Source organism: Strix uralensis, chromosome Z (assembly GCF_047716275.1).
Source record: "Strix uralensis isolate ZFMK-TIS-50842 chromosome Z, bStrUra1, whole genome shotgun sequence".
In the NCBI taxonomy this organism is placed as follows: Eukaryota; Metazoa; Chordata; class Aves; order Strigiformes; family Strigidae; genus Strix; species Strix uralensis.
In genome coordinates, this window is record NC_134012.1 from 28,634,847 (window position 1) to 28,660,919 (window position 26,073).

At 39.3% G+C, this 26,073-nt stretch overlaps 1 protein-coding gene across 6 annotated transcripts in view; it reads right to left on the reverse strand.

Moving 5' to 3' along the window:
* Positions 1-25,450, reverse strand: part of LOC141938154 (zinc-regulated GTPase metalloprotein activator 1A-like) — a 32,834-nt gene extending 7,384 nt beyond the window's left edge. For 2 of the 6 annotated variants that reach the window (XM_074856720.1, XM_074856718.1), the window contains exons 1-11: positions 25,116-25,450; positions 23,858-23,944; positions 22,882-22,978; positions 21,611-21,702; positions 18,213-18,272; positions 17,119-17,156; positions 13,832-13,878; positions 13,002-13,088; positions 12,135-12,179; positions 8,206-8,262; positions 4,283-4,334 (exon numbers count right to left, since the gene is read on the reverse strand). In XM_074856720.1, coding sequence (XP_074712821.1) covers positions 4,283-4,334; positions 8,206-8,262; positions 12,135-12,179; positions 13,002-13,088; positions 13,832-13,878; positions 17,119-17,156; positions 18,213-18,272; positions 21,611-21,702; positions 22,882-22,978; positions 23,858-23,944; positions 25,116-25,233 — 780 coding nt within the window. In that variant the 5' untranslated portion in view covers positions 25,234-25,450. Of the gene's footprint in view, positions 1-4,282; positions 4,335-8,205; positions 8,263-12,134; positions 12,180-13,001; positions 13,089-13,831; positions 13,879-17,118; positions 17,157-18,212; positions 18,273-19,223; positions 19,365-21,610; positions 21,703-22,881; positions 22,979-23,857; positions 23,945-25,115 lie in introns of those variants that run through there. The other 4 variants (XM_074856717.1, XM_074856719.1, XM_074856721.1 and 1 more) reach the window with 4 other exon arrangements.
* Positions 25,451-26,073: the final 623 nt, after the last annotated feature.

Genomic DNA, 26,073 nt, shown 5'->3' on the forward strand with positions numbered 1-26,073 from the left:
ACATTCAGGAAGGTTTCTACTTGAGTTTTTTTTCTATTTTAGGGATGTATTCAGACTTTTATTACTATAATTGAACCTATTTAAGATGAACACACATTTTAATTAAACCAAAAACTAAGAACTTAACATTCTGATCACAGTTGTAGTTAAGCATGAAACTGGTTTTATATTTAATCTTTAGTTCCAAGAGGCAAGAGGACATTATAATTGCCTTCTGCTGTTTTCAAGACTAGCAACTTCAAAGTCAAGATTTCCAGTTCAAAAAGAAAAATATGTGCATTGTATGCATCATATTTTAACCTGAAAATTAATCATAGCAACTTGCTAGAAGGAAAGCACACTTTTCTAAGATTGTAAAATAAAAACACAAGTTTTTCTTTTTTTGCAGCTCCTGAGGGGACTATTGCCCATGGGTGAACCGTACCCAACCAGGGATACCCTGGAGAGGACTGTGAGTCACAACTCATCCACAAAGCAGGGTACCTGCATATGGACTGGGGCCTGTGGGTGACCCATGGAGCAGGGTGGTGACAAAACCACTAAGAAGCAAAAAGAAGCAGAATGCTACTACACAAAACTACAGGCCCTGGCAAAAAGTCTGTCTTCATTGTAAGTCCCCTTTAAGTATACTGGAAGGCTGCAGTAAGGTCTCCCCAGAGCCTTCTCTTCTCTAGGCTGAATGACCCCAACTCTCTCAGCCTGTCCTCACAAGAGAGGTGCTCCAGCCCTCTGATCACCTTCATGGCCTCCTCTGGACTTGCTCCAACAGGTCCATGTCCTTCTTGTGCTGGGGCCCAAGGCTAGATGCAGTACTCCAGGTGGAGTTTCACAAGAGAGGAATGCATTACTGCAATGACTTGGGGAATCCAGAAGGAGCCTTGGTTCTGGTACTGGGAATCTGTGATTGTATACTCTGGTGTGGCTGGTGTACCCACTTCATGTGTGGGGATGTGTGCAGACAACGTATAAACTGTTGGAAAAAGTAGGGACCTGTGAAAGCCCTAGCAATACAGGAAGATGACTGGGAAGACACAGGATGGTGCCAGCACCAAGGCCACATGCACATGGTGTGGGGCCTTAACAGTCCCCTAAGGAAGCACCCAAAAAGATTAGCCCAGGAGTTGCACAAGGGATACAACTACGACCTGTAGAACACTGGGAGGTGTGCTGCTTTGCTGTGGGGGTATGCCAGAGTTTATCATATGCTTCAAATGGAGCCTCAGAAAGATCAGCATCACTTAAAATTCATCACCATCAGAGTTACAGTCACTGTTAGACTACTGGTCTGCTAAAAGATGCACTAGCAAATGCTCAGCAAGAATGACAAAACTTGTATCAAAACTTAGCAGTTGGTAACGCTGAACTGGCCAAAGGGAAAGCTGTGTGAAAGCTGTGTTACACCTACTATGAAACCAGTAAGCCAGTTTAAAATTAAGAGAGTCCCATCAGGCAGCCCATGGGAAATGGGAGCACTGCTCCCCACAGTGCAACCACTCTGCGACCTTTTACTTGAAGTAATTAAAGCAGTACAGGACATCTGTAGCTGCTGTCCCCAGAAGTCAATTCTCCAGTGGTTGTGGTGGTGCTGGGAAGCTAGAGGGCACTTGCAAAAGTAGGAAGCTCTGGGGTTTAATGACAAGCAGTATGCTGAACTCTATCCTTCTGATCCCACAAACAAGACCCCCGTGGAGGGACTGGGAAGAAGGGGCAATTGACTGTGGTCACTTTGACTCCTGCTGTGTTTACCAGAAAGGGATAAGGGAACCTAAAAAGGCTGAGGCCACAAACCAAAAGCTCTGACAGCTAGGCACAATCACTATTTGCTCCTCTGGTATCACCTGATAACCTGGTGAGACATCCTATTGATCAGGGAGTGACCTAGAGTATGATACTGGGGTGAACATGCCAGAGGCAGGTGTGAAGATCAGCCTCATGGCAAAGCATGACAAAATTGCAGTTGTGAAAGTGTCAGGAGGGGATGAAAAATCTCCACGCTGCCACCCTACAAACTGTGACTTGGAAAGTGGAAAAGAAGTCCTTCAAAGATCTACACTAAGGAATAACAAGCTCAGGAGAAAGGTCAGAGCTCAGTTAACATGGTTATAGGATATGAAGCAAGCTCTGGGAAATCAAAGTCGTCTGATGCATCATCTTACTCCCTGACTGGGGAAGTGTCCATGTAATATCAAACCCACGCATTTGGGTTCTGGATGAAACTATAGCTGTTGGACTCAGAAACCAAGTGGATATCCAATCATGGTGTTACCCTGTGGTTGTACTATTTGTTTGTTTGAATATTTGCTTGTATATTAAGACACAGTGAGTAAATTAAACAGCCGAGTGTCTTGGTTCCGTGTTTTGCAGGAACAAAGCAATTATAACCTTACTAATCTACACCAAAGTGTGGAGTCTACAATGAAAATATGTAAATTCAAACCCTTATAATACTAACCTCCATCATCTCCTTGGCAGGAGATCGAGGTTAAATGCAACTATTTTTAACATGTATATTCTGACTCCTACAACATTAATCCCTACAGTCTAACACTCAGTGGCAAGGAGTGGAATGCATACTAGGTGTTTCTGATGATGTTAAGGGTAGAGTCTATAACTGATACGTGTTCATACGGCTCTTTAAGTATGTGTAAGCTTACAAGGCTTATGCAGCAAGGAGTTACAGTACTGAGGGGTGTGGGAGGACGCCATCAACTGCCCTGTGTGTCTCACAACCCATTCCAGCCAGCTCTGAAACCACACAACAGTAAAAAAAACATCTCACACATCTTCAGGCAGAGAAACACATGGCACCCTGTTAGAGACAGTCACCTTCATCCACTTGGGACTGAAGAGTCTTTGAAGGAGGCATGCCATGTCATGCCAAAGCAGGTACATACACCCCTGAGAGACTGCAGCTCATTGTTTACCCACAGAGCAGGGGCACTCCACGGGTACTAAGGGCACTGCATGAAACACAGGGAAGGAACCCTAAGGAACACAGCAGTGATGAGGCACAGAAAGTCATTACACAAACATCCCCAACTTCCAATGCCACATGCTGCCTTGCTTAGAGGTCGTGGATAGACTAAGTGTAACTCACTGAAAAAAACAGGGGAAGTTAGGAGAAAGAGGGAGAAAGAGAGAGAGGTGTTCATCTAAGTGCTTGTGTAATTGTTTTACTTTTTTTTTTTTTTCAGAACTCAAATCAGTAATTATAAGGTTTTGTTGCCTGGCAATAAATTCAGTAATTCCCCGACTTAAGACTGTTCTGCTTTTGAGAAGGATCTAAGCAGAAAGAGATACTGTGATCATAAAATCCGGAAAACAAACTGGGAAAAAAAAGAAAAAAGAGAAAAATAAAGAAAATTAAAAAAAGAGCTTTTCTAGTAAAACCTGTACGTCATGGATAAGACAGGTGCTTAAAAGTAGCAATTAGCATAGAACTGTTTATATTCTGTAAGGATGATGGATAAGACCTTTCTTCCTTAAATTCATCTTAGAAAGTAGATATGCTGATCACAAAAAATACCGTATTCACTCAAATAAAAGCCACAAAGACAGAAATGTTATTTGCAGTTGCACACTGGGAGATAAAAGTTTCTGCCCTGATATAAATACACATTGGGTAGAGTATCAGGGCGGAGAAATACATTTTAGAGTCTAATTTGACATACTAAAACTAACATCAACAGAACTGTTTCTTTTTTTCAGCATTTAGGATTGATACCTAGTTTGTAGGGCAGAAGTTACGTCACTGTTACAAGTTAAACTGTTATTATTTTGTGTGAAAACAATAGGAAGCACTCACAGAATGGAAATCCACACATGCTTTAACTACTCATTGAAGTTTTATTACAGCTTTAAAGAATGCAAAGTCATGAGTAACGCCTCTCTGATACCTACATACACAGACAACATTTGGACAACAAACCTACAAGATAAAGTCTGGCTACAAATTTAGGACATGATTCTTCAAATATTAAAAACAGTAGAGCTATTTGTCTGTTTCAGTGATGCTCTCCATGTGAATCAATCAATTATGTGACTGGAGCAGTGGAAGCCTATAAGGTATTTTTGAAAGTAAGACTTACTATATCCATTTAGAATCTATCTATAACAAAGCATATTCCTGTATGTATTCTATGTAATTTTCCAAAGATTTTAAAACACATTAGTCCTTAACTGTGAAATGTGAAAAAGTAACATGATTAGCATGCAGTGATTGCAATTACCCTGAACATCCCTGTTGTTACAAAAAGATAGAAGCAGTATTTTTGGCAATTACCTTATCTAGATGTGCATGTGTTGTCTTTACAAGCTCAAGCTTTTTCTGCAAACTGAAAATAAGTACAGTTAAATGTCACATTTGAGTAGGATGGCCAAAATGTCATTATTTCAAAATTTAAATAAACTCTTCAGTATTGCAGACCAAAACTAAAATATCAAAGAACATAAATTCAGAAAAAGCATCAAGTGTTAGTTCAATTTTAATCTGAAAATACACAAGTTTGTTTACCCTGGTTTGATCTAGTTAAAGACTTGTGTTAGAATGTTAGTTCTTCTAAAATAGAAACACAATTATAGTATCATTCACAATATCTTTGGGATTTTAAATATTTATACTTCAAAAAGTACAACACCCTTGATAATCCCTTGTGTAGGAACGAAAGGCAAATTATACCATTAAAGCAAGAAAGGAAACATAAATCAGGAGAATTTGACACTGTCCCACATGACATCTTTGTCTCTAAATTGGAGAGACATGGATTTGATGGATGGACCACTCAGTGGATAAGGAATTGGCTGGATGGTCACACTCAAGAGTTGTGGTCAATGGCTCAATGTCCAAGTGGAGAGCAGTGACAAGTGGTGTTCCTCAGAGGCTGGTACTGGGACCAGCCCTGTTTAACATCTTTGTCGGCAACATGGACAGTGGCATTGAGTGCACCCTCAGTAAGTTCACCAGCAACACCAAGCTGTGTGGTGCGGTTGACACGCTGAAGGGAAGGGATGGCATCCAGAGGGACCCTGACAGGCTTGAGACATGGGCCTAGGAGAAGGTGGGCCTCATGAAGTTCAACAAGGTGAAGTGCAAGGTCCTGAACATGGGTCAGGGCAATCCCAAGCACAAACACAGGCTGGGCGATGATGAGTGGATTGGGAGCAGCCCTGTGGAGAAGGACTTGGGGGTATCAGTGGATGGAAAACTGACTGTGAGACAGCAAGGTGCACTCATTGCCCAGAAGGCCAACTGTATCCTGGGCTGCATCAAGAGAAGTGTGACCAGCAGGTTGAGGGAGGTGATTCTCCCCCTCTACTCCACTCTCATGAGACCCCACCTGCAGTGCTGTGTCCATCCCTGGGGCCCCCAACATAAGAAGGACATGAACCTGCTCGAGCGGGTCCAGAGGAGGCCACGAAGATCATCAGGGGGCTGGAGCACCTGCCCTATGAGGACAGGCTCAGAGAGTTGGGGTTGTTCAGCCTGGGGAAGAGAAGGCTCCAAGGAGGCCTTTAGCAGCCTTCCAGTACTTAAAGGGGGCTACAGGAAAGATGGGCAGGGACTCTTTATCAGGAAGTGTAGTGATAGGACAAGGGGTAATGGTTTTAAACTGAAAGAAGGTAGATTTAGATTAGATATAAGGAAGAAATTCCTTCCTGTGAAGGTGGTGAGACACTGGAACAGGTTGCCCAGAGAAGCTGTGGATACCCCTTCCCTGTTAGTGTTCAAGGCCAGGTTGAACAGGGCTTTAAGCAACCTGGTCTAGTGGAAGGTGTCCCTGCCCGTGGCAGGGGGGTTGGAATTAGATGATCTTTAAGGTCCCTTCCAAACCAAACCATTCTAGGATTCTATAATTTGTGCATTTATTACACACTGATTTTTTAAAAAAACCTTTAGAATAATTATTTGAAAAGAAAAAAATGTAAAAAGCTGTTGCTTGTGAGAATGAAATCTGTAACACTAAGTGCAATACTATATACCACCTTCCCTTTCAACTCTGCTGTACAGCTCATTCCTACTGTGCAGCATATGCCCGCTAATTTAAAACTGCTCCTCTCTACTTCATAAATGAACTTGGGGACTTGTTTTGTTAACTAAGATTCAGGGTCTTACTACAGGGTTTTACTGCAACTTTAGATTACACATCCACATCTGTCTTTAATCAAGATGGTGGAAAGTTTCTTCACATACTGTTTCGGTACCCGAGAACATTCCCTCTTATGTCCAACACGCAGAAAAAAAGAATACTGCAGCAAAAGTCACTACGAAAACAGCTTTCTGCTACTTCAGAGAAGATTGCCCATAAAATTGTCTTCTCCTGCTTTGAGGACTGTAAATTTTAAGAAGCCTTTCATGGTGGAGAAAAAGCTACTGAGTGCTATGAGGTAACATTTCATACTCCTACTTCTTGCACTATCTTTGCTTTGCCGTCTTCTTCACATACTGCATTGCACATAATTCAGAACTTGATGTGTTTCCTGTCACTTCAGGGCATGTATAGACTACAAGGTTCTACTAGTACAGCCACATGGATCAGATATTGTATCTGTCTGCTGTGCTGGCAGAAATCATTACTGTAGTATGCAGTTAAAAGAACAATTTATTAGTGTACTGGTGTGTATTTGTGCTCAAATGGTGCTGGATGCAAAGAGTTTTTCTGCTAGAGATGGTAGGGCCACCACTAATATTTCATGTAGATATTTCTGTATCTATGAACTGATACCAGGGTATGCAATTTTGCTATACAGAGCTCAAATAAAAACAAAAGAAAGGGAACTTCATTTATAGCAGTCTACAACCTTCTTGGTCCTTTCAGAATGTCTTTAAATGCTGAAATTTCAGCGTTTCCTCTGTTTTAATACCAAATACTGAGAACCTCTGAAGGAACTGTGAGTGAGATAAAAGACTAGACTGAGGAAAGCAAGAATTTATTTTTTTTTGTGGGCTCCTCAAGGACCTTCTCATATTTGTAGAACACAGCACTTCCTACTAAACCTTGCAGAATATCACCTAATATTACAGCTAATCAGATCTAATTGTGAATTTCCATTATCAAGAATGATCCTTTTCTGGTTCACATCATCTTACTGCTTTCTCTCTGCTGTGTGGCTCCAGGATGAGTCAGTTTAGCTAGCTGATCCGTCACAGGAACTCAAGACACAGGTTTATAATCTGGTTTATGGCCTAATAGTTATCTATTGCCTATAAAGCATATATTGGTTTTCCTCCTCCTGTAACTTTTTAGGCTGCCTATTCCGATACCTCCCTTGATGCTGCCATTGGTAGAGATCTGACTGGTGCATTCAAGGAGCTCAAAAGAAACAAACACCACTTTTCACAGATCACACAAAAGCCAGTGTCAGCAAAAGGAAACGGCAGCAGAGTCGGGAAAAAACGGCTATCTGTTGGATAGTACTGCACCAGTTCACCGAGAAATCTCAGGAGCGCATCTCATCTAGTAGAGCTTACTAGTTTGTATGTTCTGCAATTTCTCCCTTCTGTGAATAAGGAAGTGGCTACATTCCTTTACCTGAAGTGAACAGTGTGCATCCAGGAAGAAAAATGAAGCAGGTCCTACCTCCAGTTGTGTATTCCCTTTCTTTTATGATAAGCACTGCAGTACACCTTGATCTTTTCGCTGAACAACTTCAGCACACAATATGTACAGAAAGACCTCCTCCCCTTGCGTCCAATTTTACTTTTCCACCCATCTAGCATGCTGAACCACACATATGGCATTGAAAAAAAACCAAGAACATGGAACATAGTAACCAGCATTTGTAGTGGCTTTGTTTGTTGTGCTCAGTCCCTCATTGTTTTCTGTGAAAACTACGAAGGACTCCAGTTCACCATGATGTGAAGTGAGAAAAATTTTGAAATCCTTTAATAGAAAGTGCACAAATCTCTACTACTAGTATTAAAGCAAAACTTGTATTTTGGGGAAAAAAGCCAAGCAATCATGCACACCCTGGCTCATTTAACTTTACGAAGTCAAAAAGCTTTTGCTGCACGTATTTCAAGTGGAAAAAATTCTCAGTCTCAGATTACCACTTACAAAGTAAGAATTTTAAACAAGTGACTAATCTAGAATTTTTAACAGAAACTCAGATACAAGTTTGAGCCAGGATTTGAGTGTGTCTATTTCATGTATGTATTTATACAATGGGCATTATTTCTAATAAAAGACAGTGAAATTATCACCATACCTTACTCCAGATAAGCTGTCAAAAGCATGCAGGTCCAAGACATCGGAGAGATCAACTCTAAACAGAGGGAAGAAAGAAAGCTTTGTATTTTTTTTATATTTAAATATTATGGATACTTAAATAATTATTTTTTAAATGGTTCACTGAAGCTTATGTTTGTTTTCCTGTCTATCATACTAATGTCATCAATCCTTAACCTTATTTTTGGATGCTGGTGGTCAGTATTGTCTCCTACAAAGAAACACAGTGTTTATTTACATAGTAGTACGTTTAGTACAGAAACCTAATTATAAAAATATAGTAAAATACATGGTATTTCCAAGAAAGATGATAAAATTGCTCACACTGGATGCCTGAGTAACAACCGGTTTTCCATAAATGGGAAAATGAACCCTGAAGTTTTTCCCTGCAATTATTCTGCACCCTTAATACAGACTCTCTCAACACACACAGAAACCCCTGGAATATATGTAGCTTATACTGACACACCGTTAGCAAACAAAACTGAAATACACTATGAAGTAAGTGCTACTATGAATAATTTCAGCTCTAACATCTGAAACAAATTAAAAATGCAATACAGAACAGTCAGCACTGATCATATTTACTTGTAAGAACAGCTATCTATAAACTTGCAAAAGAAATTTTTTATAAAAAGCAACACAGACTACAAGCTTCGCTACTAATAGCAATTGATAGCTTTCTAAAAGCAATTAATGATATGTGGCTAAACACAAGGAAGATATGACAGGTTAAAAAAAAAAAAAGACAAGACCTCTGGAGCGTGCTCAGTATTATTAAACTTTTACACCAAACAGTAGCAGTTTCTAAAGATGAAACGCTTATAATGTAAAACAAAAAAATAATCCCTCTCAAGTTCATGACCAGCTTGGTGGCAGTTGTTTTTTCTCAGCAGTGTTCTGAAAAATCATAGAGAAACACTCAAAAAACCACTATACTGGTCCCTTTTAAATGTGGGCTTTTGTGAGACAAAACCCCCTAAATTAAAGAAGATATGTTGCCAAATAACATGATAATAAATTAATTTCATGCTTATTTCACTTTTTAAATGTTTAACCATGGGAGAGACAGTATGTGTCATCCACTGAAGAATATTTACTAGTAACACAAGAGTTGTCATTGAGGACTGAATCTGAGGTCCACTTAATCTAATATCCAAAATTTAATACTGGCATTAGACACCAGAGGATGATACAGATGTGGATACTACACTTCACATATTGGATCTCTTCTTAATGGACATGAACAGATACTGATTTAAGACACAAAGCGTGAAGTTTAATATCCTCTACAAAACTGTTAGCCATGCTGGATACCTTCATAACCTTTACAGAAATGTTTTGGGAATTTTTTTTCCATGTTATAAAAATCTTCGCCTCAAACTTGCACTGATTTCCTAGGGCAGACACATGCATATGCAATTTACGAGTAATTTAACTTTATCACTAAAGAGTTTGCTTCTTTTCCCCCCTTCCAAAGCATTTCATTGACCATTTCTGTACTCTGCCTTGCAATTAAAGAACAAGGAATTCCTGATCTTCTTTCCCAAAACCACTGTTTGTTCTCAGTAAAAACATGTTGCCACTTCTTTAATTTCAGATGGAGCAATCAGTTGCAAATCTTTTTTATATAAGTGTTTTTCTAAGCCCTAATCATCCTTCACGATTTTCCTCCCCATCCTGTGGCAAAGGTAAAATTTCCCATTCTTCATAATATAAAATAAATTCCAGAATTTTAAAAATATCGTGTTCCCAAAAGTTTACTAAACAGGAGGAAAGGGAAATGCTACAATTGTATCTCTGCAACTCCGTCCCTTTGCAGTGTTTGTTCTTCTTTTGTCTTTCAATCATTCATACTGCACTCAAAGTACATATATTAGATGAAGAAATATCACACTGCATAGATGTCATCAAAACTGTAAGTAATACAGAGGTCTCAAAAATAAAAGACAAATTTGGATACTGTAAAACTAGACCCAAGATTTACATTCAGAATAAAATCCTGATTAAATTTAATCTGGAGCCATCAGAGCATTCTCACCTCCATTTACAGACAAACACCAGTAACATTACTCTAATACACTCAACTTCATGAAACACTGCTTAATAATACTGAATTTACAGAGTAAGACAAATTAACAAAAGTCTAAATTTTGCAGCAGAATCTAGAGTGACTATTACATTAAAACTCTTCACATATCAAAAAAACTGGTAAACATTAAAAAAATTAAACATTACTGATTGTAAGAATTGCTTACAAGTTTATCCAACACTTCCTGTTTTGAACATTAGTCCCTAAATGACAATAAATCCATTGAAGAAAGTAACTTTTTATGTAAGACATACACACTGACCTAAGAGAAATGTTTACTGAGGATCACTAAAAGAGCAAAAAATGAATGAATGTGAAACACTTTTCAGTAACAGAATTTATGATCCCCTCTATAATATTGTTTATTCTTGTTCTAAGAATTCTTCAACAGAATTTGCAAGTTAACCAGAAAGGAGTGTGAAGCTGTCAAAACTACTTGAACAAAGTAATGAAGACAGTAAGAAAATAATCTTTATAAACTAAAAGGATAGTCACTAAAAAGAATGCTTTTCTGAGTACAGCTGTCCAACAGCAGAACATAAAACTTCAGTGACCAGACTGCGGACAAAATTTCAAATAAGGTAAAGCCAATAGAAACATTAACAAGATTATCATTTTTAGAAATGTAAACTGAGCTGATCTTCAGATTGAAGTCAGACAAGCACCTGCCTTCAAAATCCTGGCTTACTGAACAAAATGCAGGCGCTTGGTAGTCCTATCTGATCAGCCAACAACAGCAAATATTCTTCTCTACACCTTCCAACTATATTTGACAATAAAGTAAAATTGACTTATTAAAGTTATTATGTCTATTATTTTCCCTTCAAAAATTGCTTAAAACAGAAACCTGTATTATACGAACATTTATCACAATATAGTCAAATAACTGATGTAACAGTACACAAATCAGTCCTAGCAGACTGAAAGATATGGCAGCTCTCCTAATGTCCCTGGGAATACCATATTCATTTAATATCTTATTAAAGAAGAAATCTGAGTCAGAATTTCAATGAAAAATAGCAAACCCAATGCAATTACTTTTCTTTCTTATCAGCTTCCTTGCACAGCTTTCAAAGTCTTTTTGTAGTAGCAACTTATTTGCAACAGCCATCATAACTGAGAAAAATCTTTCAGCTGACACAACAGAAAGAAAACACCACAGTGCACATGCATGATCAATGATTGGCTCAGAGACAACCTGGCCTTTCAAGTTGCTCTATAGTTACAAGATCTGGTTAACAGGTTATAAGAAACTGAATTCCTACCTATACCACTCCCTTAAAAATCTGCTACATTTTTGGAATATGCTGAAGTCAATTAAACTATGTCTGTATCAGCATTTTTCAGGAACTTTCCAAATGTTATTACTCCATAAATGGGAACATGACTAAAATGCAATAATTAAAAGCCATATTCATAATAAACTTAGAGCAAAATGCATATTTTGCATAAAAAAAAATGTCCAAGCTATTGTAAAATCCATTTCTCATGTAAGTAAGAAATACCTATGGTTATATTGCAAAGTCCAATAAGTGATAAGCTCTGTAAACTAAGCTACATCTTAACAGTGATGTTTTTAAAAAAGTTATACACTAGAGTGTAGGATGTGAACAGTAACAAAGTACAATACGAAAGAAAAATGCATTTTACTTATTTTAAAAAAATTCCTTTACCTAGATGCTTATTCATAAAATAAATATTGAGTTAAATATTTCTAATTCAATAGCTTTCCTTTACACAAACTGATCTAACAGCGTATTTAAATCTGTCACAAAATAAGCAGGATCTGGTACCTAGTAATAGTGGCCATTTAATACCTTGATCTTTGTGTCTCCACAATTTTAACAAGTCCATTTATTGACCTAAAATAAAATAGAAAAATCAGAAGTTAGATGAAAATGCAACTGGTACTGCTTGAACAAGTTAACCATGGAAAGCAGCATGAGAAACAGCACCACAACAGTAACCCCCAACTCTGTTACCAACTGCTTGAACAAACCAACAGACATCCCAACAAATGTTTTTTGTCACTTTTTCATCTGCTAAGTAAGGGTTGGGGAACTTTACAAGTTTGACAACAAAATACTACCAGTAAGAATAGCATTTTCCTATCCAAGACTCTTTATGATACACTCTGCTGAGTCTAAGCATTTTTACTTTTGGAGTCAAACTACTAATAAAGTTGTAAAGTATTTAAAAATGTTAATGTTTCATTTTAGTTATCATGGTATTCATAGAAAAAGATGGGATATGTCTTCGATCATTACTTTGATTCAGCCCATTGCTTCTTCTACACCTATGACAATTATTTGGGACTTCCTCCAGATATCTTTGCATTTGTTCATGAACTCATATCTACCAGCAGATTTTTTTTTCTCTGATGCTAATTCTGAAAAATGGAAACAGCTGCCCAGAAACACAAAAGCGTGGACACTTAAGACAAAGACCTGTCCTTAGTAAGTAACATTAAATCTTACCCAGACAGGCAAACTGCTAAGATTGTAGAAGCACATAAAAGTATTGAAATGCCTTTAGAAAGGGGCAGTGTATTTTCCCTTCTGAGCTAACAATTTGTGTCAATGTAATTATGAGATCTAATTTCTGTATTAACAGTACAAAGGAAGTAATTATGTTTAAATAAAAATAACCTTTGAGCCAGTACAGTCATGCCAAAACTTTCATACCTGACAGATGTTCTGACTTTATGCAATTCTTCCCCTGAAACCAAATCTGTTTTATTGATGATTATAAGATCAGCTAATGCAACTTGCCTATGTATTAAGGAAATAAAAAAGAAATACATGAGCAAACAATACTTTTCCTGTAAGGCATAAACACCATCTCTCCCATAGCACCACAAAAATAGTATGAGCATTGTCAGTACAGAAAGGCAAGCATTAATCAAACTAGAACATCATGGAGTATGACTGAAGTACTAGTTAGTGGCTTCTCCTTGTGCTCTTCTGTGCCATAAGAGAAGTCTACCAACCTACAAAGGCTTGCTAGTTTTGGGTTTGTTTTGTCTTTTAACAAGTGTCATCTAATCCAAAGTGCTTGGTGATTTATGAACTTCACAAGCCCCTATCTCTCTTGCATGTAGTCTTTCTAAAGTCATACTTGTAATCTCTTTGCTTTATGAAGACTTCTATCGTTACAATTATTCTTATTCACTGTGGCTCCACATCTAGCAAAAATATTCCTCTATCTCTAGTTCTACTTTGAGTTTCTGATAGATCCTAGCCTGCAATTTTTTATTCCCCCAACACAGGTGGTTGTCTTTCATTTACATGTAATCCCATCTCTCTTAAAGTATGTATTAGAAGAGTCAGATCTTGTCAAAAGACCAAATGGAGCATGAAGCAGTTTTTCTATTTTCTACCTCGTTATACCAATCTATCTTTGTTTAAAAGCAAAGGAGGAGAAAAAAGCCTTAGAAAAAGAAGCCATTTCTAATGAACTTCTATACACTGCAGTTCCTAATTGTGATATATAAAATTAATTTACACATTCATACCGAGATGCTTCATTGACCAGACCTTCTGGCTTCTCCTCTGTCAAGTGCTAGACAAAAATTAAAACAATTGGATTAAGCATATTCAAATGACGTTTAAACTCATTTGCAATTAAAGGAACTCAAAACCAATTCAGCTGAGGTATATTTTTCAACAAGGTATTGAAGATGGTGTCTAGAATTTTTCTGTAAAATTATGGTGAAAAAGCACATTTATGCATTCAGCATTAGAGAAGCTTATCACAGTTTTATGAAAACTCTTCTCATTTAATTAGGTTTATGATTAGAATGTAGAAGAGTTGGAAAACTGTTTTATATTTATTTTAACTACTTTTCAGATTTATGATGAAGTTAAAAAAGTCACCATACAGTAACCATGGAAAAACATATCTGAAAAAATGAAAGTACAGTAATTTTACCAGTGAGTGTGATGTCACCTAACTGTTGAAGATGGGTTAGGCTTGCAGTACAGGATTTCACATACATAACTGCATACTCCTTTTCTCTGAAAGATTTGACAAACTGTACTTTTATAATGAAAATTTCTAACTACTTCTGGGTTTGTACAAATAAATCACTACTTGGCAAGTCTGCCCAACATCAGTGTTTGCAGTCTGTTCAGGTTGTAAATAGGCAGAAGAGTCAGTCAGCACTAACAAAAGCAGAAGCTTCTAGTCACACTGAAGGAGTTCATTATCATCCCCAGCTCTGTGCTTCACCTGTCTGCCCAAGCTAATGTCCTCACAGAATAACTGATGAAAGGCAATGCCTGTATCTCAAGTAGCAGCATGAAGTTTAGCAACATAAAGGCTTACTTAATTTAGGCAGAGCAACAGGCTACGCTGAAGCAGCAAAGGTTCATCTACAAGTTATTTTCTGCCCACTCTGCCATGGAGGCAGTGATTTCCAGGGGAGAAGCATCGCAGATCCCTGGAAGCAGTAAAATTTTAAACTGATGCTGTAGTATTAGTTCACCACTTCGGCCTTACATGCGGGAAGATTAGAGAGTAGTATGCATTCCTTCATCACAAATATTATTTTAAAATTTGGTTTTAAAGACACAGAGATACCAAATGAAAGTGAAATTAACTGTCATGGGAAATATATAAATTAAAAAACCCTAAAAAACTATTTTTTCTTCAAGTAGAATTATAAGCATTACTTGACTTGAAAAACAAGAATAGATTATTGCATACTGTTAGTCTGTCACTTTAACCAAAAAAAAAAAGAAAAACCAAAAACTATTTCCTGATTGTGCACAACCTAAGCAGAGCATAACAAGAGGATGACTAGGAGGGAACCTCTCCTCTGACCTTTTCTTTGTAATCCTGTGTATTGATTTTATTGAATTAAATGTTGTCAGATTTGTTGCCCTGAAAACAATGTCAGTAGTCCAGATGTCAAGTCCTCAAAGTAGAAAGCTGTCACTTCAAGTTGTCCAACTGTTTGCCCTTGATTTAAAAAAATGAGTATTTCAGATTGCTGAGTGACAAATCCATTAGAGTGATAACCCATGATATCAATTACCACTTCAGTTTCAATTTGGCTGACTGGTCACAGGGTACTATTTGTCATCTTTTCTTGTGATGGGTTGGTTCTTTGAAGCATGACACCCTTAAATTGCTGCCTATTATCTCAATGTCATTACCTATATGGCTTTCAAAATTCTTTGAATCACAAGCAGCTGTTGAGGTCAAGCCTTGCAACCAGAGGAACTCCGCAAGTTAGCAAGTGCTTTATACAAAGCAAAAGTTGTTTACTTGGCATATAACTGAGAAAGTCTGAAATTTCTGTATTCTGAGTGGATGTCAGGATCACTCATTAAATAATGTAAGAGTTTTCAGTGACCTGTCACAGATAATAATGGATAGAAAAGCTGAATGTTTCAAAACATTTCTGTGTTGTTTCTGACATTAAAGTTTAAATATTTAAAATTTTATTTTTTAAACAATAAATCAGTGCTGGTGGGTGCAACGTAGTTATATTTTACTCAAGCCAATAAATCAGCACTGCGTGAAAATAAACAGAAAAACATCTGTGCAAGTAATAAAACACATCTGAATTAGTACAAGGGCACTCATCTGAAAAGGGCGCCTGACTTAAGACATGCTGTGGTTTCTTTTGGTAGCTGAGCTGATTTAAAAGTCAGTTCCTCCATAAAAGGGCAAACCAACTCTCAGTCCCTTCCCCTCATTCTTCTGCCAACTCCTCCACAGAAGTCCCTGCAAAACACGATGGCTTAATTTGCCAAACTGGCATGCTATGGGATTAGATGAGTTCTGTCCTGGTGCACCCCAAATTGACAAGAGGATAGGACTGTGCCCTTTTGGTAAATCAGCTATTAGACCAGCTCAACTGAAACAAGAAATCCAAATAGTCCACACAAAATAAAATCTTGTAAAGAGGGAATAACTTCCTTATTTTTTAACCATTATTCTTTAGTTTTCTCAGCTTTTTACAGCCATTGTAAAATACAGAGATATTAAAAACACTTCAACAGCATGATGGGATCTTTATACCATGGAGGTATCCTTTCTTATGGTCACTTTTAGTTTGAATCCTTCAAAATCAATACCTAATAATCTAGGAAGTGACTACTTTGATTAAGTTGCAAATAATTGCATTTATTACTAGGTATTACCAAAAAAAAAGTTGAACTATTTGATTTAATCAATTTCTGTTGTTATTCAAACTCAGTGTTGTATAGGTCTGTTCTTACACTACACTTTATACAGATTACTCTACTACCTGCTCTTTTTGCCTGCTTCTATATAATGAAGCAATCTTTTAATCTGAAATGGTACCTAAACACCTGTCTCACCTCTCCTCACCACAGCTGGCATTACATTAACACCTTTCCCAAGTGAACCCTAAATCACTTGTTACCACACTACTATCAAAGGTCTGCTCTTACTCCTCTCCTTTCAAGCAACATGAACAAATGACACTGCAAGACAAATTTCTCCACTGTTTTTACAGTAATCCAAATGTCTATTTGGAATACAACCAAGAGCCCTGAGTGAAGTGATAGAACTAGAAGGAATCAAGTAGCTCGCAACCTGACAACTCTTAGTAGACATGCTGCTCTGTTGGTAAGAATCTGAATTCCTATGAATATCAGTACTCCCTTGTTCCCATTCAAAATATAGTACTGATGTACCACAGCAACTGAAGTCATCCTTTGTAAGAATTAGAACTACTATAAAAATTTAATTCATCTGCATGAACATTATTGCAATAGCTGTTCTAAGGTTGCAGTTTTAAACCATGTAACAAATCCAGTAACTTACCTGCAATCCATGCTTTGCATCAACAACAGATACAATACCTAAAACATAACATTAAAATGGAATAGAATTGTGTTGAAAGCAGCTAACAATTTAACAATTTATAAACTTCCTATACAACTATGACAATACCATCACATTTACAACTGGTTATAATACTTTCAATGCTCCCAGTGTATCTGAACATTAGACTTCTCACCTAATTATTTCCTTATTTGTTACTCCTGTCTGTGGTAAAAAAAGTCTCCGAAAACAGGTAAGAGAAATTCTCACAAGGCAGATGCCTCTCCTCCTCCTTCCACAACAGCAAATTGGCAGACGTATGCTTTTACAGGTTATCAAAACAAATTAAGAGGACTGAGGTATGCAGTTATTCTGATTGTAAGTGACCAGGAATCTGCAATTCTCTGGCAGAAACTTAGGAAGCTGTTTCCTATTCAACTGAATGTTTCCTTGGCTAGATGGGTATTTCACAGACTGACCAAAGTGTTCGTAGGATTTTTTTTAAGATAAAAAAGTAACGTTTTTTCCTACATTTAAAAAAAAAAAAAAAAAAATCAACATTCAACATGCTCTTTAACTACATATAGTGATTATTTATGTTACAGTAAACTCAGACTTTTACTGGAACACAGCAAACGCTAGGGCTATCAAGAGTAAGGCAAAGAAGGCAGAAAACAAGACAAGAGAGTCCAGATGTTGACAAGTTAAGAGTTCAGAAAAAAAGAAACCATTTAGGAAACACTGCACTGGAAAAACAAATAGTGAGAGCTGTAATATTACTCCTAAAGAATGTCTCATAGCATCTAACTAATGAGGTTTTTTTCCCCCTTACACCACAATCAAGATCTCTCCATATCTGATCTCTTAGCAGAGCATTACACAACTTTTGCTGGATTCAGCAAACTGAAACAGCTCAGCAAGTAGATAAATAAGTATTAGAATAAATCAGTGGATTTCTGTGGTCAAATCTGGGGATGTGAGAACCAAGATCATGCATTTGAAACATCTTCTGAAACCTTGCCTTAAATGATAAGATTACACTAAATTCAGATATGGAATGCCAATACAGTGGAAAACAAGCTTGCACTTCTTACCATCAAGATAGATATCACTTCCCAGCTCAGAATCAACCCAGAACATGGAGGCCACAGCTCCTAAGAAGTGCAGTACATTTAGTTGCAAAATTGACATTTCCAGTAAACTATCAATATTCAGACATTTAATAAAAAACTCTATTTATAGTGCTGTAGTTGAAACTCCTCTCTGCCAGACTCAGAAAGTATGACAGATGCCAAATATCCAACCACACATTTGACCTAACAACAGCTATCAAACTGTGTGCACATCAACAGCTATGACTACAAAAAGCTTTAAAAATCTCACAATTCCAGATGCATGTAAGTTGTACCTTTAGTCAGTAACATCAGCTACCTGTCATGGCTATACTCCAAGGCTCCCTCATTTCTAAAGAATTCTGTACTCCCCCTCTTCACCTTTCAGCCACTGTTTCTAGGTCATGATGCATACACACACACACACACACACAAAAAAAAAAGGTGAAAAAGGAGAGAGAAGTTAAAGGAAAATGGAATTGGGACATTTGAGAGAAATCAGCTTCCTCCTAGGGACCTTCTCTTCTTCACTGGCTTCTATAAACTCTCCTATGCAGTTTCGCACATCATAAATCAACAGAATGAAGAAAGTCAGGAATAACTGGATATAGAAAAGAATGTTTTCCTTAATTATCTCAGGTCTACACAGGAAAGCTTCTGGCTTTAGATAATTTTAAGACAGACTAAAAAATATCTACTGCAGGTTCAGATTTACAAAGATACTGTACTGAAGGGAAGTTTACAAGAGTAAATCATGATCGATCAACCTGGGAAGGCCACACCTAGCCTTCTGTGAAAAACTGATTATATTTGTGGACAAGGGGGAGAGCACTGCATTCCACTTACATCACGTCTAGCAAATTTCTGAACACGGTCTTCGAAGATGTTCTAGTAACTAAGCTGGGACATTACCGGTCTGAATGGAAAGACAACTAGGTAAAACTGGTTGGTTAGTTAAGCTCTAAAGGTTGCAGTTAATGGGTCATACCCTACCTGGAAGCTGGCAGTAAGTAGGGTACTGTGGGACCTGTCCTGTTCAACATCTCCACCAGGAACCCAGGAGGGGATGGAAGACATGTCCATCAAGTTTGCAGAATTCAGAAAGGAACAGTTGATTTATCCAAGGGCAGAACTATGTTTCAAAGGGACCTGGTCAGGCAGGAAGGAATGGCCAATGAGAACCTGATGAAATTCAGCAAGGAAAACTGCTGAGTAATACACTTAAGAACAAAGAGTCTCTGGCAGTAACAGACTAGACACAGACTGGCTGGGGAGCAGGTCTGCAGAGAAGGTCCTGGGGAATCCTGGTAGGCAGCAAGCTGATCAAGCAGCATGTCCTGGGATCAGAGAAGGCCAAAAGCACCCCAGACTGTTGGAACAGAAGCACAGCCGAAGGAGGCTATTCTCCTGTATTTAGCACTTTCAAGTCCACATCTAGCTAGCACTTCCAGCATAGGGATCACTCATACAGGAAAGACAGCACAGGATCACCAAGACAGTTTAGGCTGGAGCACATGCCCTACGAGGAGAGGCGGGGGAACTGCATTTGTTCAGCCTGGAGAAGGAACACCTCCTGCCGAACCTAACAGCAACCTCCCTGGTACCTACAGGTGAGTCACTGAGAAGACTGATCAAGGCTGTGGCAGAAGGATGTGAAACAACTGTGATAAGTTGAAGTAGGCAAGGTTCAGACCACATGTATCAGAAAAATGTTTTTTCACCATGAAAAGGCAGGCACAAAATTGGTTGTCTGAAGAGGCTGTGTCATGTTTATCCTCAGAGGACAAAGATATATGACTGGATATTCCAGAGAACCCAGTCTTGTCTTATAGCTGACCCTGCTTTGGGCAGGAGGCTGGACTAAAGACCTCCTAACATCCCTTCCAAACTGAACTATCTGATTATATGATTCTAGTATTTTTCACATGCTAGGCCTCATTATCCACTGAATTTCCATCAGATGAGGTGCTTCTGGAATAATGAAACATGTAGTACTCTCTCTTCTTTGTAGAGTCATTTGTATTCTTCAGGATGTAAAATTGAACATACTAAATGGGTAAGTCTTGACCAAAAAGAATCAGCACGTATCTGGACAACTGGGAACACGTTCTATCAAGGACATGGACTCTGTGGCCTGATGCCTGTGTATTACACATGGCCTAGGAGTATGCTACTCCTGTTGTCTGCTAAAATAGCCCTGTAAAACAGATTCTTGCAACTGTAGGATATGCTGTATATTTATTTTGGAAAAATATCATAATTTGTTATGAAACAAACCAATTTAAATTGTATCAGTGCCACAATATGAAGGACAGGAGGAGCTGACAGCAACAACAGCACTTGGGTTTTTTTCAATTATCAGATCCTTAGTTACTGTCTGGCTGTCTAAGACTAGCAAGCACATCAGAAGAAAAAAAAAAAAAATCAGTAACTAAACTCATTTGAACACGTAAAACTGTCCACCTGAAATGACAAGATGCAGTCCTCCAAACATCACTCTGTGTCAACACCAAATACCTGCCAGTTGTTCACAGTGCTTACTCATGCAACATATAGCAAGGGCCACAACATCTAATGGTTTTCTGGTATCTATCGATTTTTTTCCAAAAAGCTTAATAGTTTTCCAATTTGACTCAAACAGAATTTGTGTGTAACAGAGGCCAAATCAATGTCCTTTCTTTTGAAGAAAATTACTTTACCATGACAACTATTTAGCTTTGAGCTGGAGTGTCAGTCTCCTAAATGGAAAACTATTGAATTTCTGGTAAGAATTTCCTTCACTCTCGATCAACAACACATTTTTAATTGAGTTGGTTCAGAGAAAATTGTTTTAGATAGCTATTACTAACATGAGCTCAAGTTTAAACATCTCTTTATAGTAAGTATCACTAAAGAGCACACCAGGAATTTGTAAGATCTATTATTGTTCTGTACCTACCAGAAGAATGTAATAGTCTGTTTCGCAGCATAAGGCCTATCACAACCAATGTAACAATACATCAGATGCTAATAACTAGAAGGAGCAGTGTAGAACAGCAAAAGCCTACTGAAAACTATCAGTTTCAGAGTGTGCTTCTCTTTTCTAAGCTCTGTGTCTTCTCTTGATAGAAACATATTTTAACTGGATTTCTGTTAAGCTTCAGAGTCAATTTAGAGCAAGTGCAGAAAAAACAAAACAAAACACCCAACCAAACAACCCCACCCATAACCCCGCTTCTGCACCTTATCCAACTCAGTATTAGTCTATATAGGAACCAAATTATGTGCCAGACAACTCGCCACTTTGTATCATTTTGCACAGTGAACTGACTGGTGAACAAATAAGCACTTCATAAAAACAGAGTAATTATCATGGTTATGAAAGTGGTAACATAAACTACCTGGATCTGCCAAACCAGTTGTTTCTAACAATATGTAGTCAAATTTTCCCCTCCTTTGCATCAGGTTCTCAATAGCCTTCACACCATTGTCCCTGTAAGAAGAAACAATTAAACCCAAGAACAGAGAAATCAAGCTAAAACATGTATAAACATGCATCTTCTGATGCAGAACACAGTGTCAGCACCATCAAAGCAAAGTCCTGAGTCAGGACTTAACAGTCAACAATGAAAATTCAGTCACTAAGCTGCTGCTCTACTATCAGACAAATTGTAGTTTTCTCTTTCATTTTAGTCTGAAAATACTATTTGCCTACTTCTGACAGGCATAATAAAGGCAATTTAAATGAAGATTTATTTTCAAACACTGATATCCCTGTAAAGGACAGTAGGGCTGTGGAAATATGTAACTATTTGGTGTGGCAACTGAGATTACAACAAGAAAGGGGGTGTGTGGAGCGGGTGGGGGAATGGAACCATGTTCGCCTGCCTTTCCACCTCACCTAGAGCAAAATTAAGATCTGTCATTTACTTAAATCTCAGCTGATGGAAGTCAGTCTGAACCAGAAATGTATGGCATTTTACATAAGAAACAAATGTATATAAACCAGTGCCATAACATCAATGGCAGCAGTCCTTACATCCCAGCAGAACACAATGCAATAGGGTTTTCAACTTACTACACCAATTTAAGGCATAGGACCAGCTCTTCCAAATTTTCAGGACAAACAGGCCACCATCTTTAGCACAAACTTAGCACAAACAATCCATCATTCAAACAAGCAGGGTAAAAACACATCAAAGAAACAAATACACTCCTGCTTTTTAATGTGACAATCAGCTTATAATTTGGAATTAGGTCACCAAAAGGTTCTCCCTCCACCCTCTGTGAGGTACACAACATTCAAGTACTAACCAACATACAGAGACATAAAATATTTAATTAGGAAACTTGAGTTCTAGTTCCAGCCTCCCTGAATCTTTAGCTCTCTATATAAAAGCATGTAACACTAACAGAAGAGGGAGACCTCCCTATCCTGCAACACCCAAATGCTGTACAAGCTGGTATTTACGTTATTTTTCTGAAAGACACCAAATCCAGTAAGGCAGTAAAAGGAAATAAATTTCTATCTTCCAAGTTCCAATTCTTATTTTATCTGACAAAAGCATACTCAATCAATACTACCATCAGTTTTAGGAATCAAATTCTGGATGTTTTCTCCTTTCCTCAATTCCCTCAAAGCCCATTGTAAGACCTTGTACAACTTCCTTACTTTACTGAACAGCACAGGCAGCCATTTCTGAGCTCCAGCCATTCTTCATAGAGTTCTCCCCCTTGACTGATTGACAGGGATTTCTCCAAGGCACTTCCTGGAAATATAAGTAGTAATGTAATTTTGATATACAAACTTGCATGACAGTGCCTGCAGAAGAGATATGAAATATTCAGGTTGGTATACATTTTTACTCTTGGAGTATATTTTTTTCTTCTGAGACCATGTTTCTGACATGTTCTTCAGAAATTAGTATTTTCCACTTTATGAGAAATTTAAAAGCCAAAGTCAAGCTGGTTCTACAAAGACCAAAACCCAGAGGATGAAAGTACAGCATAAGTGCCATGAACTTTGCTAAAAGAAAGGGAAATCACCTCTACCTCCATATCAGATAAAGGCTCTGTCTATACATCTTATTTTAGGCTCCATGACTAGAAAAGTGGCATGCATCTCTGTTGATGAAAACAAACAAACAAAAAAACACCACAGTGCAACTGTGTAAGCAACACTATGGTACAGATACAAAATTATAGCCATAACAGTTAAAAATCCTGAGAAGGAAAGCTGAGATCAAAGAACCACAGGCACCAAGCACACATCTCCCCATTTTCTTGGGTCTAGGATAATTTGTGATCTGTAAGTGACTGAGGGGAAAGAAAAGAAAATCTGATCTACAAACACGTTATTTTAATGTCCATTTCCTTGAAACCGAGTAGGACAAATGGAGGTACAGCACTTCCAACAGGGTGATATATTCATTTACTTGACTCTGAGGGACTGAATTTATGTACAAAACAGATTAATGTATAGCATTATTTTATGAACAACAGCCAAAAGACTTTCTGCCCTTCTGAAGACTACGAGGTATGTCCATAATTTCAGTAATGGATTTAAAACTACAATCTTCTTGATCTCCAAAAACTTCACACATTTGTCATTTTATGGCTAAAAAAAATATTTCTGCAGGTTTACATACCTTCTCCAAACTCATTCAGGATGACTGCTATCCTTTTATTATGCTGTTCCGTCAGTATGTAATTTAGAAGAGTTGTTTTCCCAGCTCCTAGAACACAGACCATATTTCTATTAAAATGTTAAAAAAAGCTTAAATTTTCAAATAAAAAGTAAATACTGTTGTGCACATGCACACTTCAGACAAATCTGATCTGAGACCTGAGTTTTCATCTTGTATCATGCATTCTATTGAAACACTGTAAAAATTAATTTGTAGAGATATTTGACCCCATGGAACTATCTGCACATTAAATGCCACCTTTAAAACACCCATAGTTTTCCATTCGCTAAGTGTCAGTGCTTGATAAATATACAAGTCTCCTATCCGCTGAGCAGTCTTTTCCTGGAAAACTGATTTTTATGTTTCGCTTAACAAAAGATGATCTTATTCTTCTCCCTCGCACCACCTTTTCTGACCAGTTCTGCTGGCATCAGTAATCACTGATATGCTAACCGCCATTAGATGAAGCACTGTTAGGCAAGGTGTTCACAACTTCTGTAATACGTTACTGATAGTTTCATCCCATGCAGAAGATCACAACTAGGGGAATTTGGTAGAGCAACCTTCCTTCCCTGCCCTGAGGATTTTTTGAGAGAGTATGCTGCAGCACAAAGTTAAAACTTCTACAACAGTGTTGGCAATCCTAAATCTGACCTGATCTTTACCATATAGACTATATTTGAAGCTCCCAATAACTGTGTTGATTTAAGAGGGAAGCCAAACCTCACACTTGTAAGATTGCAATTCAGTCTGCATTTAATTGAAGCCAATACGTTACTATCCTGACATTAAGTGGCAAAAAGCGATGTGTCAAACCTGACCAGAACAAATCAGACCCTGAAAAGGGGCCAGTAAAAGTAGCAACGGCAGCCTGTACAGCCGTTCAAAATCCTTCCGCAAACCTAAGTGGAACCGTGCTCACCGGAGCGTGGTGAGGACACCGGGCTGACAGCAGGCGAAGCGCGAAGGGCTTCTTGCCGCTCTGCCGCCGGGGCCGCGCTCCCTCACGGAGCCTGCCGTCAGGCCGGTCGGGCGCCTCTCTGCCCGCCTGGCGCGGCGCAGGCGCCCCGCAGCCCGCAGCCCCGTCGCAGCCCAGCCTCTCACCGAGGGGCTTCGCGACGCCAACCAGCCGAAGCCCGCGGGCCGACCGCACAGCGATTCCCCGCGCTGGGAAGCGCGGCACGCCGCCGGCAGGGAAGCGGGGCAGGCCGCTCCTCACCCAAGTATCCGGTGATGATCGTCACCGGGATCTTCCTGCTGGGGCCGCTCTCGGGCTCGGCCTCCTCCGCGCCGCCGGCCTCTATAGGGACCAGGTCGGGGCAGTCTTCGTTCTCCATGAGAGCGCGGGCCGCTGCAGCTCGGCGCAGCCCGGCCAGCCCCGGCGAGAGAGGAGGGTGGGACACGGGGCGGGACACGGGGCGGGACACGGGGCGGGCGACGCGGCGGGATCAATCGGGGCAAGGCGCCGCGCCCCCCGCCCGCCGCCACATTGCCGCTGCGCCGCGCTCCGCCGCCGCCGCCAGCCCCCACGGCCTCGGCGCCGGCCCCAACCCACCTGCCGCCGCCCCGCCCCTTGGCGCGTGCGCCTTCCCCCTCCGGCGGCCTCCCGCCGCGTGCTGCCGCGCAGGCGCAGCAGAGGGGAAGGCGGGGCGGGGGCGAGGCCGAGCGGGCGGCCGTGCCCCGCTGAGGGGCGGAGCAGCTTGAGGCGGCCGCGCGTCGTGTCGTGTCGCGTCGTGTCGCGTCGTGTCGCGTCGTGTCGCGTCGTGTCGTCAGACGCGGCGCCGGGGCACAGGTCCTTCCGTCCACTACTCCTCGTCAGCCTGGTCTCAGGAAGAGAAATGCCGTTCTGGCCCACGGGGAGCGCTGAAGACAGCCGGGTCGGGTCAGCAAGCCTTGTGCGGGGTGGACGTGCTGTCTTTTATTTATAATCAAATAAAGTTAAGCTACAAATTCAGTGTTCATTTTCTCTGTTTTCCATTAGGTACCATGAGGAGGCATGGACGTGTATAAGACATGTCTATGGTTAATTTTAACTGTGTCGTGAACTTCCTAGCTTTTTGTGAACCCTAGGTTTAGCAAACTGGTAATACATCTTCCATTTCTTCATGTCAAAAGGTGTAAATGTAATAGTATTGCGGGAGGCATGGAGAAAAGATTTGGCAGATGCATGCTTATAT